Source organism: Thunnus thynnus, chromosome 21 (genome assembly GCF_963924715.1).
Source record: "Thunnus thynnus chromosome 21, fThuThy2.1, whole genome shotgun sequence".
In the NCBI taxonomy this organism is placed as follows: domain Eukaryota; kingdom Metazoa; phylum Chordata; class Actinopteri; order Scombriformes; family Scombridae; genus Thunnus; species Thunnus thynnus.
Window position 1 is genome coordinate 27,569,343 of NC_089537.1, and position 13,188 is coordinate 27,582,530.

The 13,188-nt window shown below is 39.1% G+C and overlaps 1 protein-coding gene across 2 annotated transcripts in view; it reads left to right on the plus strand.

The window, feature by feature from the left end:
• Window positions 1-13,188, plus strand: part of cubn (cubilin (intrinsic factor-cobalamin receptor)) — a 200,085-nt gene that overhangs the window by 110,014 nt on the left and 76,883 nt on the right. For both annotated transcript variants that reach the window (XM_067578819.1, XM_067578821.1), the window contains 4 exons: window positions 362-508; window positions 1,744-1,934; window positions 7,986-8,154; window positions 12,426-12,600. In XM_067578819.1, the coding sequence (XP_067434920.1) occupies window positions 362-508; window positions 1,744-1,934; window positions 7,986-8,154; window positions 12,426-12,600 (682 nt within the window). The remainder of the gene's footprint in view (window positions 1-361; window positions 509-1,743; window positions 1,935-7,985; window positions 8,155-12,425; window positions 12,601-13,188) is intronic.

Consider the following 13,188-nt stretch of genomic DNA (forward strand, 5'->3'; position numbering starts at 1 on the left):
TCATAGGCTATGCCGTAGCCTACTCCTGCGCTACTGTTGTGGCTGTAAAACGGTGGATAAATTGCCAGGATCGTCACACAACCCCCGCAAGATGATTCGTTTCACGATCAGAATCTGATCCATTTGGTCCAATTACGTTTGGAAAGTCTAGAAGAGCTGCACGATTCAATTATTTTATCCCTATTCAAGTTAGCAGAGGGCTAACCGAAAGTTAGCTGGCTCAGCCTAACTGTTTTGCACAAGTGATTAGATTTCCAAACCATGAGACTTACCCTAACCCTGAATTTTAGGTCTGTTGTAGGTAAGTTTGTTCCTCTAGACATTTTATAACTCCCCTCTGTCTGCATGTGTGTGTTTCCAGGTGCGACCAGTCTATCCCCCTTGCTGGCCAATGTGTGTGGTAGGGATGCTCCAGGTTCCCTCCACTCAACAGGAGACTCCATGTTCATCCACTTCTCCTCAGACAGCAGTGTCAGTGGCCGAGGCTTTAATGCCTCCTACTCCAGAGGCAAATTAATAAGCATCATATATTTATTACTCTAAGTGTTCTAAAACAATGAACTTCAGACGTGCCTCAGTTAAAGCCAGCAATTGCTCTTGATAGTCTGCAGCAGTGACATGTAAGTACACTCCATGCTGTTGTTCATCTTCAGTCAGATAAGAGGGATTCATAAGAAAAAATTACAACGCTTCAGTGCAGTGCCCTCCCGGAGGCTTGTCATGACACGGCAACCAGCAAGCACTCAGTCGTCCATAAAAATATAACTTGTTGTTTTTACACTTTGGTTTTTGTGCATTTGTGCACTTTTTTTCTTTAATATTTATGGGGCATTTTATGCCTTCCCTAGATAGGGAATGATATACAACAAAGGTGTGCTGCAGGAATTGAACTGCAGTTGTTGTAGTTATGTGGCATGTGACATTAACCAATGCTACTGGGGCCTGTCAGGAAAATTTTAAACTTTGGGCAGAGCTAAACTAATTGTCGCCCCTGTTTGTTGCAAAATAGCAAACAAGTACAAAATTGTCAAACTGTTCCTTTAAATAAATTGAAATCAAAATTGGTAAATAGAATAATTGCACAAAACAAGTTTAAAGTTCAACCTCTTGTCTCTCAGGACCTCATTTATAAAACTGAGCATAGGATCCGTAACAGAAAATTACATTTGCACTTCAGACAAAAATTAATTTATAAACATGAATGTGTTCATGCCTGCTATTTAGGGCTAGATGGGTCATAATTATATTGATAAGACAAACTATGAAATAAATTAAGTAAATGAATATAATACATTATTGATAATAAATTTAATAATTATCTGACAAAATTATTTTAAAATTAATTTAATTTTAAATCTCTATTCCAATTTTAATGAATTTCCAGTATATATGTGTAGGCTGTTTTTAAATTTATTTCACTACATCTTTTTTCTCTCATGAATGAGTCTTATTTATTTCATGGTGAATTCATTTCAGGATGACACTTGCTTGTCTATCAATCTCTGAGGGCAGGATCCACAATTATGATTGCTTGCTGTGATGCTCAGCAGTAAATTGGAGAATGTTTTTGGTCATCCAACATTTAACATTTATTTGACGTTCTATACTTGACAGTAACCCTTTTTGCCCTTGTCATATCACTTTCTTTTTCTCCACATTTCCTGTCATGTTCACCTACTATCACTTTTCCACAACAATAACAATCATATTAATAATAATAACAATATTTTTCTGTTTTTTCAGGTTGTGGTGGCCTCCTGCATGTAGACAGGGGTGTGCTGAGCAGCCCTCACTACCCTGAGAACTATCCGCCGGGTCAGGACTGTGAATGGCATGTGATGGTGATGCCTGGTTTTAGGGTTTCTGTCACCTTCCAGAGCCCTTTCCAGATTCAAGGCTATGGAACTAGATGCAGCTCAGGAGACTACCTGGAGGTAAACAACATATGGATTTCAAAATCTGTGTATTATGAATAAAAGCTGGAAATGAGGTTCATACTTCCTACAAGTAACATTTAAATTGCATTTTAAAAAAGCTTTTTGTCTACTACAGCATACACATCTGCTCTATGAATCACTTCAAATCAAATCTTGAATAAAGCAATAATGTGGCATTCTATCATAGGTCCCACTGGGGTTGTACATATGTGTACAAATATATACACAGAGTAAATTTAAAAATAAGATTAAATATAAATAAAATAAAACAAAATATTTAAAACTAGAAATTGGAATAGAAGCACAGAGTTGTATACATTTTTTCATAATTCAGGGTCAAACCGGAGAAAAATTGGGGAAACACACAAACAAGTCAAAGTTCCACAAATTCTATCACTATTTCTAATACTACTGTTACGACCTCTGATGTAAGTAATCATTTTTCATAATTTTTTTTCTTGATTTCCAGTTCATGAGGATAATTTCCTTGGCGAGAAAGCCATCAGGAGTAATCTACTGATTTTATTGTCTTGGTTGTCTCCTAGAAGGCAGAGGGATGAGGATAGCAGGATGGGTTTGTCCAGGAAAAAGGATACTCAGTCAATGATGTCTTTACAGATTAGTTCTTAAGAGGCACATAAGAGTGATTTGAGAACATTTTTGGCATTTGTCAGTTTTCTGTATTACCAGACCTGTCATTCAAGTAATGAAGAGATAGTCTCTGCAAACAAAGGGAGAAACACTTGTTTGACCTCAATGTATTTGGAGTGAAATAAATTGAAATATATAAGTAAAACAAGTGTAAACAGTTTTATGAATGAAAGTGAACCTTGAACAATTTGACTCTCACCCTCGTGTCAGGAGCATTATACCACATTAATCACACCTGGGGGTGTGACGTCAACCACTGCACACCTTATGAATGCGGCACACACTCACCAGCTTTCTACCGACTGGGAAGGAAAGGACAGCCCCCAGACTTTTGCAGCTAGATGAAGAAGGATATTTTATTATAGGGAAGACAAAAGAAAGTTTAATGTCATTCAAATATGCTGTATGTACTACCCACATTAGAACCTAGGAATCAAATTGAAAATTGGTGAAGCTGTCCTTTAATGCTAAAGCACTGCATCTCTGTGCACTCACTGAGCCAGTGCACACAGCAGGCCAAGGGGGTGCCAAGCACAAGGCAGCCCAAGGCAGGCAACAAAACTGTGAGGGTTAACAGTAATTAACTACAGGACAACTGGTATAAGCTCTTACCAACCAGGAGGATAGACAAAGGATGAGTGTGTGGATGTACCGCATTCATATAGTGTGCGGTGGTGATGTCGCACCCATAGGTATGATTAATTTGGTATAATGCTCCTGACTCAAGGGTGACAGTCAAATGGTTCCAGGTTCACTGAAATGACATATAACAAACTTTTTCTGATTGTGTTTCTAGATTTTATGATTTCTATTGGCATATTTTGGCGTAGCAACTTATACATTTCACTAGTTGATGCAAACAGCTTCCTCAGTGTCTTTCTACAGGTCTCTGTCCGGTATCATCTAATGTTGCAGATGACAGTGTAACATCACCGTCTGTAGGCTATAATATCTCAGTGACCGTCACATCCCTTGATCACCTCCCATCACAGAACACAAGACGTTTTTATAGCATCCAACTCCATGTCAAAGCATTCCCTCTTTAATTCTGTCACACTATAAGTTGTGGTGACCGATGTTGCTCTCTTTGATAATTCCTGTGTTTTCTTTGAGAGTACTATCTCCGTGCACACAAATGTTCAAACAGAGGTAATCACAAAACAGTATATAAATGAAAACACCAGTTCATTCAGGCTTTCTCTTCCCCACCCACCCTCTTTTGGGTCTCAATCAATGAGCTTGTAGATAATTTCAATTCTAAAATTACAAATGTTATTGATGTCATTGTTCCCACTAAGATGAAGGTGGTCTCTAGTAAGAAAAGATTTCCATGGAGAAATGCCACACTGGTTAGAATAGAAAAAAGAATGTCGAAAAGCTGAACACAGATCTCCAAGTTCATGATGTTGGGCCTTGGTTACAGGTTTGGCTATCAGCAATAATTAATGTTTATCAAAGTTAATTCTTAATCATTAATTATTAAAATCAACAGAAATTATTAATAAGATTTAATAATAATGGGGCACCACTCTGAAGTCAGGGAAAAAGATAGCCAATTCAGTCTCATAAAATTGACTAAGCTATTAGAATTCTGATAAATAATTCATTTAATAACTATAACCAAAATTACCAATCCAATAGCTAGTTAAGGTCGGAGGATTTTGGAGCTCTTCACAGAGCAGAGGTTGGAAAAATGCCCTCTTGTGCAACATTAAGCAGACAGCATGTATATCCGAAAGCATTTATTTAAAAAAGCAAAACACACAATCTGTAATCTTAGGTAAAGTGTTCTAAAAGAGTAAAAACACACAATATGGAATCTTACTAAGTGTACCTTTATACAGATGTGTGTGTGCGCGCGCGCGTGTGTGTGTGTGTCTGTGTGTGTGTGTGTTCCGTTAGCATGTGAACTGCAAATATAGCCAACAGAGAAAACTACACAGATGTTGGGACTACATGTGGACCACAGTTTACCACATGTTTCAAGACTCCAAGAAACCTGAGCCCTGGGGGTTCGCACCCAAAGTGTGAAGCTCCACCCATGGATCCAGGTTATCAAAACTAGAGATTCCTCTCTTATCTTTCTCTTTTCTCCACGAGCTGCAGCAGGAGCAGCTCCTTGCTCTCTTTCTCCTTCAGCTGCAGGAGCAGCTGCTTTGTCTTTCACACCTCCAGCAGCTGCTGGAGCAGCTCTCTGCTCTCTTGTGTGGCCTGCTCACAGCAGACACACACTTTCTTTTTTACGGCAGAAGACGCGAGAGCCTGCTTAAGACTTAGAAACTAAGTTTCCTTGTGCCAGCAGCTAACACACAAGTCTTCTGGCCAGTTTAACAAGTACAGGAGCCGCGAAATGGAGTTAGCTTGCCGCTAACTCTACACAAAGGAGTGACCTGGGCCCTCTGCACGACTGGAGTGCTCTCTCCCCAGCAACGCCTGCATCTTTCAGCTTCAGAACCAAAACCTTCTCAGCCTGACTCACCCACGGATTCACCGGCTACAAAGCAGAACGCCACAAAGCATCTCTTCCTTCATGGACTGGTAACAACTGGGCATAGCCTAGCAACACAGTGAAGCATAGTACGGCTAAGCAAGAATGTTTAACTCAAACAATGTACTGTACGTGTATTGATGTGGTTGAGGTTATACATTGAACTGTTGTTGTGATGTCCTTGTTGCCTATAGTCAGGTTACTGCATAGCCACGCCGCTAGGTTAATGTTAGCATGCTTAACACATGTTACAGCCAGTAACTAGGCCTTGCATGCAACTAACCTCATTTTAACCTGGTGTGTTGCTTTTACCCTTTTGTTAAATAAATGCTTTTGGATATACCTGTTGTCTGTTTTAATGTTGCACAAGAATGAGTTTTGCCAACCCCTGCTCTGTAAAGAACTCCAAATCCTTCAACCTGAACTAGCTATTGATATGGTGATTTTGTTTATAGTTATTAAATTAATTATTAATCAAAGTCCCAAATTCATAGATTAGTACACTTTGAGACTGAATTGGATATCTTTTTCCCTGAGTCCAGGGTGGTGCCCCGTTATTATTAATTCTTATTAATAATTTTATTGATTTTAATAATTAACGATCATCTTTGATAATTTGAGGAATTGATCAATATCTTACACTGCACTGTAACGTTTACTCTCCTGTTTTATGTCTTATTCTATTTTAGCTTAATTTTATTTCCAATTGAGCACATTTTAATTGTATCTAAATGTCTTTCTATATCGCCTTGTGTTGCTTTTACATTCTGTCTTGATACCTTTTATGTAAAGCTCTTTGAATTGTCTTGTTGAAATGTGCTATACGAATGAACTTGCCTTGCCTAATCCTAAAAGGATCAGTCAGTCAGATTTCCCCCTAATCAAAGAGTAAACTCTCATCTGCATCTTGTGTGTAGTGGAGATAATAGTGATATCCTCAGTCTGGGTGCTAGTTCTGTCACTATGTTCACCCTGGTGTGTCAGCCAGAACACCACTCAAGGCCAAATCTTCCAGAGTATGAAATAAAGAGCTGAGAGATGGATGATTGCAGTTTATTTCTTCCCATGGCAGTAAAACATATACAGGTATTAGCAGCTGGTTGTTTATGTCTGGTTGTGGCTTCTATAGAGAGAGAATAGAAAATACAATTGAATGAAGGATAACATGTATACATAAAGTTCACCCATATGCAATAATATGAATAATATCACGAAACCCTAATATAACCAATAATAAGAATATGACTACATGTCACTTAACCTGCAATAATTGTGGACAGAGGAAGTAATCAAAATGCTACAATTACATTTTTCTCCCTTTCACACTATCACAGCATTCCAGAACACATGTGCTTATTGTATGGGATTCTCAGCCATATTGGCACTGTGTTAATGTACAGCTAATGCAGACCAAATACTTCCTGTTGTTTCTGATTTACGTTAAATCCTCCCACTGGCGAAACGGCAGGATGCTTTGTTTGTGAAGAACGTACAGAAAAATGTGATGTCCTGTCACTGAGTTAGCAGAGCCTCAATAGCACAGATATGTGTGCCCCAATAACCTACTGGTTGGGATGCAAGCCACATAACCGCAACAGGTATGGAACAACAAACTAACACTAAACTTAACTTAAGAACACTATTTGTAACATAATAATAATAAAAATAATAAAATATCGAACTTATATAGCACTTTTCAGGATACTCAAAGACACTTTACAAGAGGAAACAACAAAACAAAAACATGTATGATATATACAAGAAATGCATCAAATGATTAGTTGAGCCAATCGCTAATAACTCGTAAGAATGAAACTGAAAGTAAACTAGTGTAGCGAGCACATGGAGAGCATTTAAGCTCCTAATTCTCATTAAGAATGGCATTCAGAAAATATTTAAATCCCCTCACTTTTCTCACATTTATGTTGAAGCCTTATGCTAAAATTGTTTAAATTAATTTTTTCCTTCATCAGTCTACACTCAATACCCCATAATGTCAAAGTGAAGACAGAATTTTAGAAATGTTTGCAAATTTATTAAAAAGAAAAAAATTAAATATGATATTGAGTATTAATTAAGTATTGAGACCCTTTACTCAGTACTTAGTTGAGACACTTTTAGCAGTGGTTACAGCCTTGAGTCTTCTTGGATATGACACAACAAGCTTAGCACACCTGGATTTGGTGATTTTCTGCCATTTGTCTCTGCAGATCCTCTCAAGCTCTGTCAGGTTGGATGGAGACCATTGGTGGACAGCCATTTTCAGGTCTCTCCACAGATGTTCAATTGGGTTCAAGTCAGGGCTCTAGCTGGGCAACTCAAGGACATTCACAGAGTTGTCCCTAAGCCACTCCTGCATTGTCTTGGCTGTGTGCTTAGGGTCATTGTCCTGTTGGAAGGTGAACCTTCGGCCTAGTCTGAGGTCCTGAGCACTCTGGATCAGGTTTTCAATAAGGATATCTATGTACTTTGCTCCGTTCAGCTTTCCCTCAACCCTGACTAGTACTCCATCCCTGCCACTGAAAAACACCCCCCCAAGCATGATACTGCCACTGCCATGTTTCACTTTTGGGATGGTATTGGGCAGGTGATGAGCGGTGCCCGGAGTCCTTTAGGTGCTTTTTTGCTAACTCAAAGTGGGCTGTCCTGTGTTTTTCACTGAGGAGAGGCTTCCATCTGGCCATTCTGCCATAAAGCCATGCAATGTGCGTTTGAGACAGTGGATCATGAAAATGTTCTAGACCAAGATCCTAATTGTGTTTCAGTACTGTAATTCAGTAACATTTTTACTGCATAAAACTACTGAGCAATTTAATTTTCTTCTTTCTGTCTGAGGTTTTGTATCCAGTATCGGTGAATTGTTTATTTCATTACTCATAGCTACTCTTCCCTCTCTGCTGTCTCCACAGGTCAGGAATGGTCCAGATGGTTCATCTCCACTACTAGGAGGACGTCTCTGTGGTTCAAGCCCCCCGTCCCTCCTCCAGACCACTGACAACAACCTTTTTATTCACTTTGTGTCTGATACCACTAATGAGGCCAGTGGCTTTAAGATGACCTTTGAAGCCCACAGTCAGGGTACAGCAACCATTCTTTTTTCATTTTTTTCTGTCACAGGATGCATTTCTATCCACGTGTTTTTATTTACATTTTCAATTGTGCATAAGAAAACCTGAGTGTAACACAAATTCCAAAAAATCCCACAATATTAGTAAAAACATCATCTTATGCTTGGCTTAGATGGAGATGTCTGTGTATCGATAGAATAAAAATGCAGCAAAGTGCAATGGAGACTTGGTGGTGGATCAAAATGCAGGGGATGGCAAGCAGACAGGAAAAGCAGAACTATTTATTGAAAATAAATATAAATTGTGACACAGGAATAGGCAAACTGAGCAGACAAGTCAACAAAGACTGAACTGAAAACTGGACTTAAATACTAACTGAACTAAAGAAGAGATGACGTGCAGGTGGGGAGACAGGAGAACAGAGAGAGAGCTGATTGGCTGGAGGAGACACAGAGAGCAGGCCGGGCTGACAAGGCTGATACAAGGCAGGTGTGGGGTAAAGCACAACAGGGACACAGGAGTAAAAACACAAAGCAAACAGAAAACAAAAACCCAGAGTTCCCATGAATATAACTTATATCCAAGTATACAAGTCACACTGAGCAGAAACAGCAAACACATCTCAGCATAACATTGCCAACCTTAGGGTCTTAAGCATACATTACATACTTAAACATACATTGCTGTTGGCATAAACATGAAACAATACTTCTCTATCGTATCGAGACTATCTCTTCACTCCATTACATATTCCATATGTATGGGGAAATGATCCTCCTGCTGTCAAGGTACGGTCACACCCCATGGTTTACCTATAAAGCACCTGTGCTGGCGTGTAATCACTGATTGTTTGATCTCCACCTGAGTCAAGGTGCAGTGTGTGACAGTCTGTGTATCTGAAAGCAAAGTGTGTAAGAAGTGAAGGACAGTGTGCAAGTCGCATTGTCAATCCACTTACCTACATAAGTTGTAGCTGGACATCTGTCTACGGACAGTCTCCCTGGATTGCTGTTCCTTTGCTGCAGTTTTTCGCTTTTCTCCTACAGTCAAATGGTTCCCTATCGGCTTTTCCAGCAGACTGGCCTCAAACACTCCACACTGAACACATCACTACTGTTATTTTCTGACTGCATTTCCTTTTAATTCTGTATCATGTTGACTGAAGTGTGCACATACAACTGACAAAAAATTGTTTTCCCTGTACCAGTTTTTTCTCATCTGCAGCCACCCCCAGCTGCATTTCTCCAACACTTGAGTCTTCAGTGGTCTACAGTGGACACATATGATTAATTACACTGCTTTAAACGGCTGGCAGAACAATTTGGACTCCACTTACGAAATAAACCCAAACAGCAAACTCTGACTGTGTATGAATTGATTAGATTTGTTGTATTTTCAAGGGATATGTGTTTCAAAGCAGTCTGTATGAAGGAATGAATTTACTGAACTCATCAGTATGACTAAAATTAAGTCAGTTAGACTGGAGAGTCTAACCGAAGAGAGTCCGTCTGTTTTGGCATGCCATATATTCATCCTGTTTTCTATACTGTTTTGACTGGGTTTTACTTGTGCTTTTTTAATGTCATCTTGTTACAATGGTTTAAGGACCCTGTCTAGAGAATTAAAAACATCAGCAGTTTGTTTCAATAACCAAACTCCAAATACTTGCATAACATTCAGTTAATGGAATAGTTAAAATTTGTGTTGAATGGTTGAAAAATGGTTGGTATTAGTACAGCAGTGTCTAAATTAAGGAATCAATTACTTTATCAGTGACTGTGGAATTATAACAATGTTATTATTTGAATTAGCTCATATATTAACGGTGTCAACTGAGAAAAGACTAAGAAAAATTAAACAGAGGGAGACTGTTTAGATACATAAGCTTAGAGCGGATTTAATACTGTGAGGCACACCCGAGTGGAAGAGTTGAAGCAGACTTTGGAAGGAGAGACTTTAGGTCAATATACAGCGAGAGGTGAAAGGGACAGGCATGCTGGTGTTCTAAAAAAAACAGGAAGTAAGTTGTTTTAATTTGGCACAATGAATTAGGCTTGTTCACCAATGCAGTCAAGAACAGTGGCTGTGTCACAAATCTCATGGAGGCAGTTATTAGATTGCCGCAATTTACATCAGAAATCACACTTCACACTTGTGTGATTGTTGTGTGGTTACTCCAGACTGTGATTAACTACTTGGTTCAATGTTCAGTCAAAATAGGGATGGCAATTCTAAGTTTCTTAAAAATAGATGGCATTCCAAAATCTGATGCAAAAGTCAGGTAAATGTGAAACATTGTTTATTCATGGAGAAACTGTGTGTGGGCGTCAGCACCATCAGAGAAATTAAGACATGCATTGCCAACTTAATTATGTAATTCTTGGGCACTGATGGTTGCTGATAAGTTTTCTGTGAATTTCTATGCAATTGTACAATTGTTGTCATTTATCTTTATTATTTGTTTTGAAGTCATAATCATAAAATTATGATTGGATCGATGTCTCAGGCAGCAGTGCAGGTGTCACCTAGTACGCATTGTCCCACTGTGGCTCAGGAAGTAGAGCGGGTTGTCAACTAATTGGAAGATCGGCAGTTTGATTCCCGGCTCCTCCAGTCTGTATGTCGATGTGTCCTTGGGCAAGATACTTAACCCTAAATTTCTCTTGATGGCTATGCCATCAGTGTATGAATGTGTGTGAATGATTAGATTTTCTCTGATGGGCAGGTTGGGACCTTGCATGGTAGCCCCTGTACCCATTCAGCATATGAATGTGTGTGAATGGGTGAATGTGATTCTTAGTGTTTTGAGTGGTCGGCAGACTAAGAAGGCGCTATACAAGTACAGTCCATTTACCATTTAATGGCCCATCAGTCCTCACAGGTAGCAGGGACACTCCACTCCTGCAAAGCAGACACCCACACTTGAATCCTAAACTGTGGATGTATGCTTAACATTGAATGTAACACAGCTTTAGCTTTTATTTATAAACAAAGTAAAATTGTTGACTGAAAAATAATGCCATGTTGACAATCACCATGCATACAGGTGATTTCATGAACAGTTGTGTTATCAGCTGTATCAACATTTAAAATCATTGATCATAGAGCTCTATGGACAGAAGTCCAAGTGAAATTAAGTTTCTTTTTTAAATCTACTATGGTATATCTGTTCTGTAAATCACTTGTCCTTGTGGTCTCCCTTGAGGAAAAACCTGAAACGAAAAGGGAGAAATTTATATTTTAAATTCTTTGATTTCATGATGGCGCCCCCTAGTTTTGCATTAATTTGATGAAATACCATTCCATTATCCATCCAGTAGATGAAGACCTTATTTGGTGCAGCAAATCAAACACTGCATTAAGCAGCAGCGTGAAATTCTATCATAGGAAGAGCAGACGGTCATACTGAATATCTTCACTTCAATACCACTGCTAGCAACACACTGTCTGTCCATGACATACAATTTACAGCACAATTTTGGTTACCTTACCGACCAGTTTTCAAATTAACAGAGTTACAGTTAGGCATAATAAGGCAGCCCAAGCAAGCAAATACATCGACAAGAGAGAAGCCACTACCACCCACTAAGACCTCAAATATAAACATTAAGTAGAATTGATAGCTTGCAGAGGTGTTCCTAATAAAGTGCTTGGTGAGTGTATATAGCACCATTCATTTCTGCCTGCATATGAGTCAGCAAACCACTATTTTAATATTTTCCAAATGCACAGTATTCAACAGAATAAGGTGAAACCATCACCAATCATACTTAAAAAGGGAAAAACCTCATCACCAGCATGCTCACTTCCTTGATGACCTACACCACTCAATAGCGCCAATGGGCCATAATGAGGGAATAGTTGTTATATTTGTGTCATACCCAGGGTTTCCCCTAGAATTTTTTTCAGGCCCGGTGGTATGCACCAAAAAAACCCTAAAGAGTCGAGGCACTCACATCATGTCAAGAGTTTCCATTTATATAATAATCATTTGCATTTGGGAGAGTTTCTCCCAAATGCAAATGATTATTAATTTCTGAATGAATGGATATTTGGCATTAAAGAAAAGATTCTTTTGGCCCGTTGAGGCCTCTCATTGGCCCGGTGGCCCACCAGGCCTGTACAATTATAGGGGAAACACTGGTCATACCAGTCTGGTGACTTTTCATAATGACTGCCAGACCTCCTGGGCTTGAAGGATTGGAGGATATGGACTTGAGTTATACTGGTCAATGCTGCACAGTTGTCTGGTATAAAGTTATTCTTTCTTTGTTTTGGCAGCGTGTGGAGGCTTCATTGAGCTGAATGATATTGATCCTCCAGGGTACATCACTTCACCGAACTACCCTCAGAACTACCCACAGAACATTGACTGTATCTGGGTCATCACTGTGCCCAATGGAGAAGCTGTGCAAATTGACTTTGAGGATGAATTCTACATTGAGCCCACAGCCAGGTACAGCTGCTTCCTTTATTATTTTTACATTTCTTCCTACTCATTGTTGCTTAGATTTGGTGTTTTTAGTGTACAGTATTAGGAAACTGCATATCTCCTATATTAGATTGTACATGTTTATTTGTTGTCGGTTTTTTTGTATTTTTGAGCTTTGCTTTCATTTTCTAAAGTTTCATCTTATGATTCATTGATAGAAGCAATGCAATTGATTTGTACTCCCAAACCTTAAAAGATAGTTTTCTTCATTGTGATTTAAGCTCAATTTCATATGTTCTTACAAATAAGCTATACTTAGATTAATGTGACAGCTTAATAACCCTCTGGCTGATGAGGTCATGAAAGGTTGGAGACCTAAAATAGGCAATCAGTAAAACATTGTGGGAGGTATGGTGTCCCCATAGACTGTAAAAAAATATGGACGGTGTCCCTGTGACGTCACCCATTGATTTGTGAACTGCCATTTTGAGGCCTCAAATATAGCAATTTGACCATCACCATCTTGTGGAGTCGCCCCCTGCTGGCCATTAGAAAGAATGCAGGTTTAACGTACTTCCGCACTGGCTTCACTTTTCAAACCGGGAGCTACCC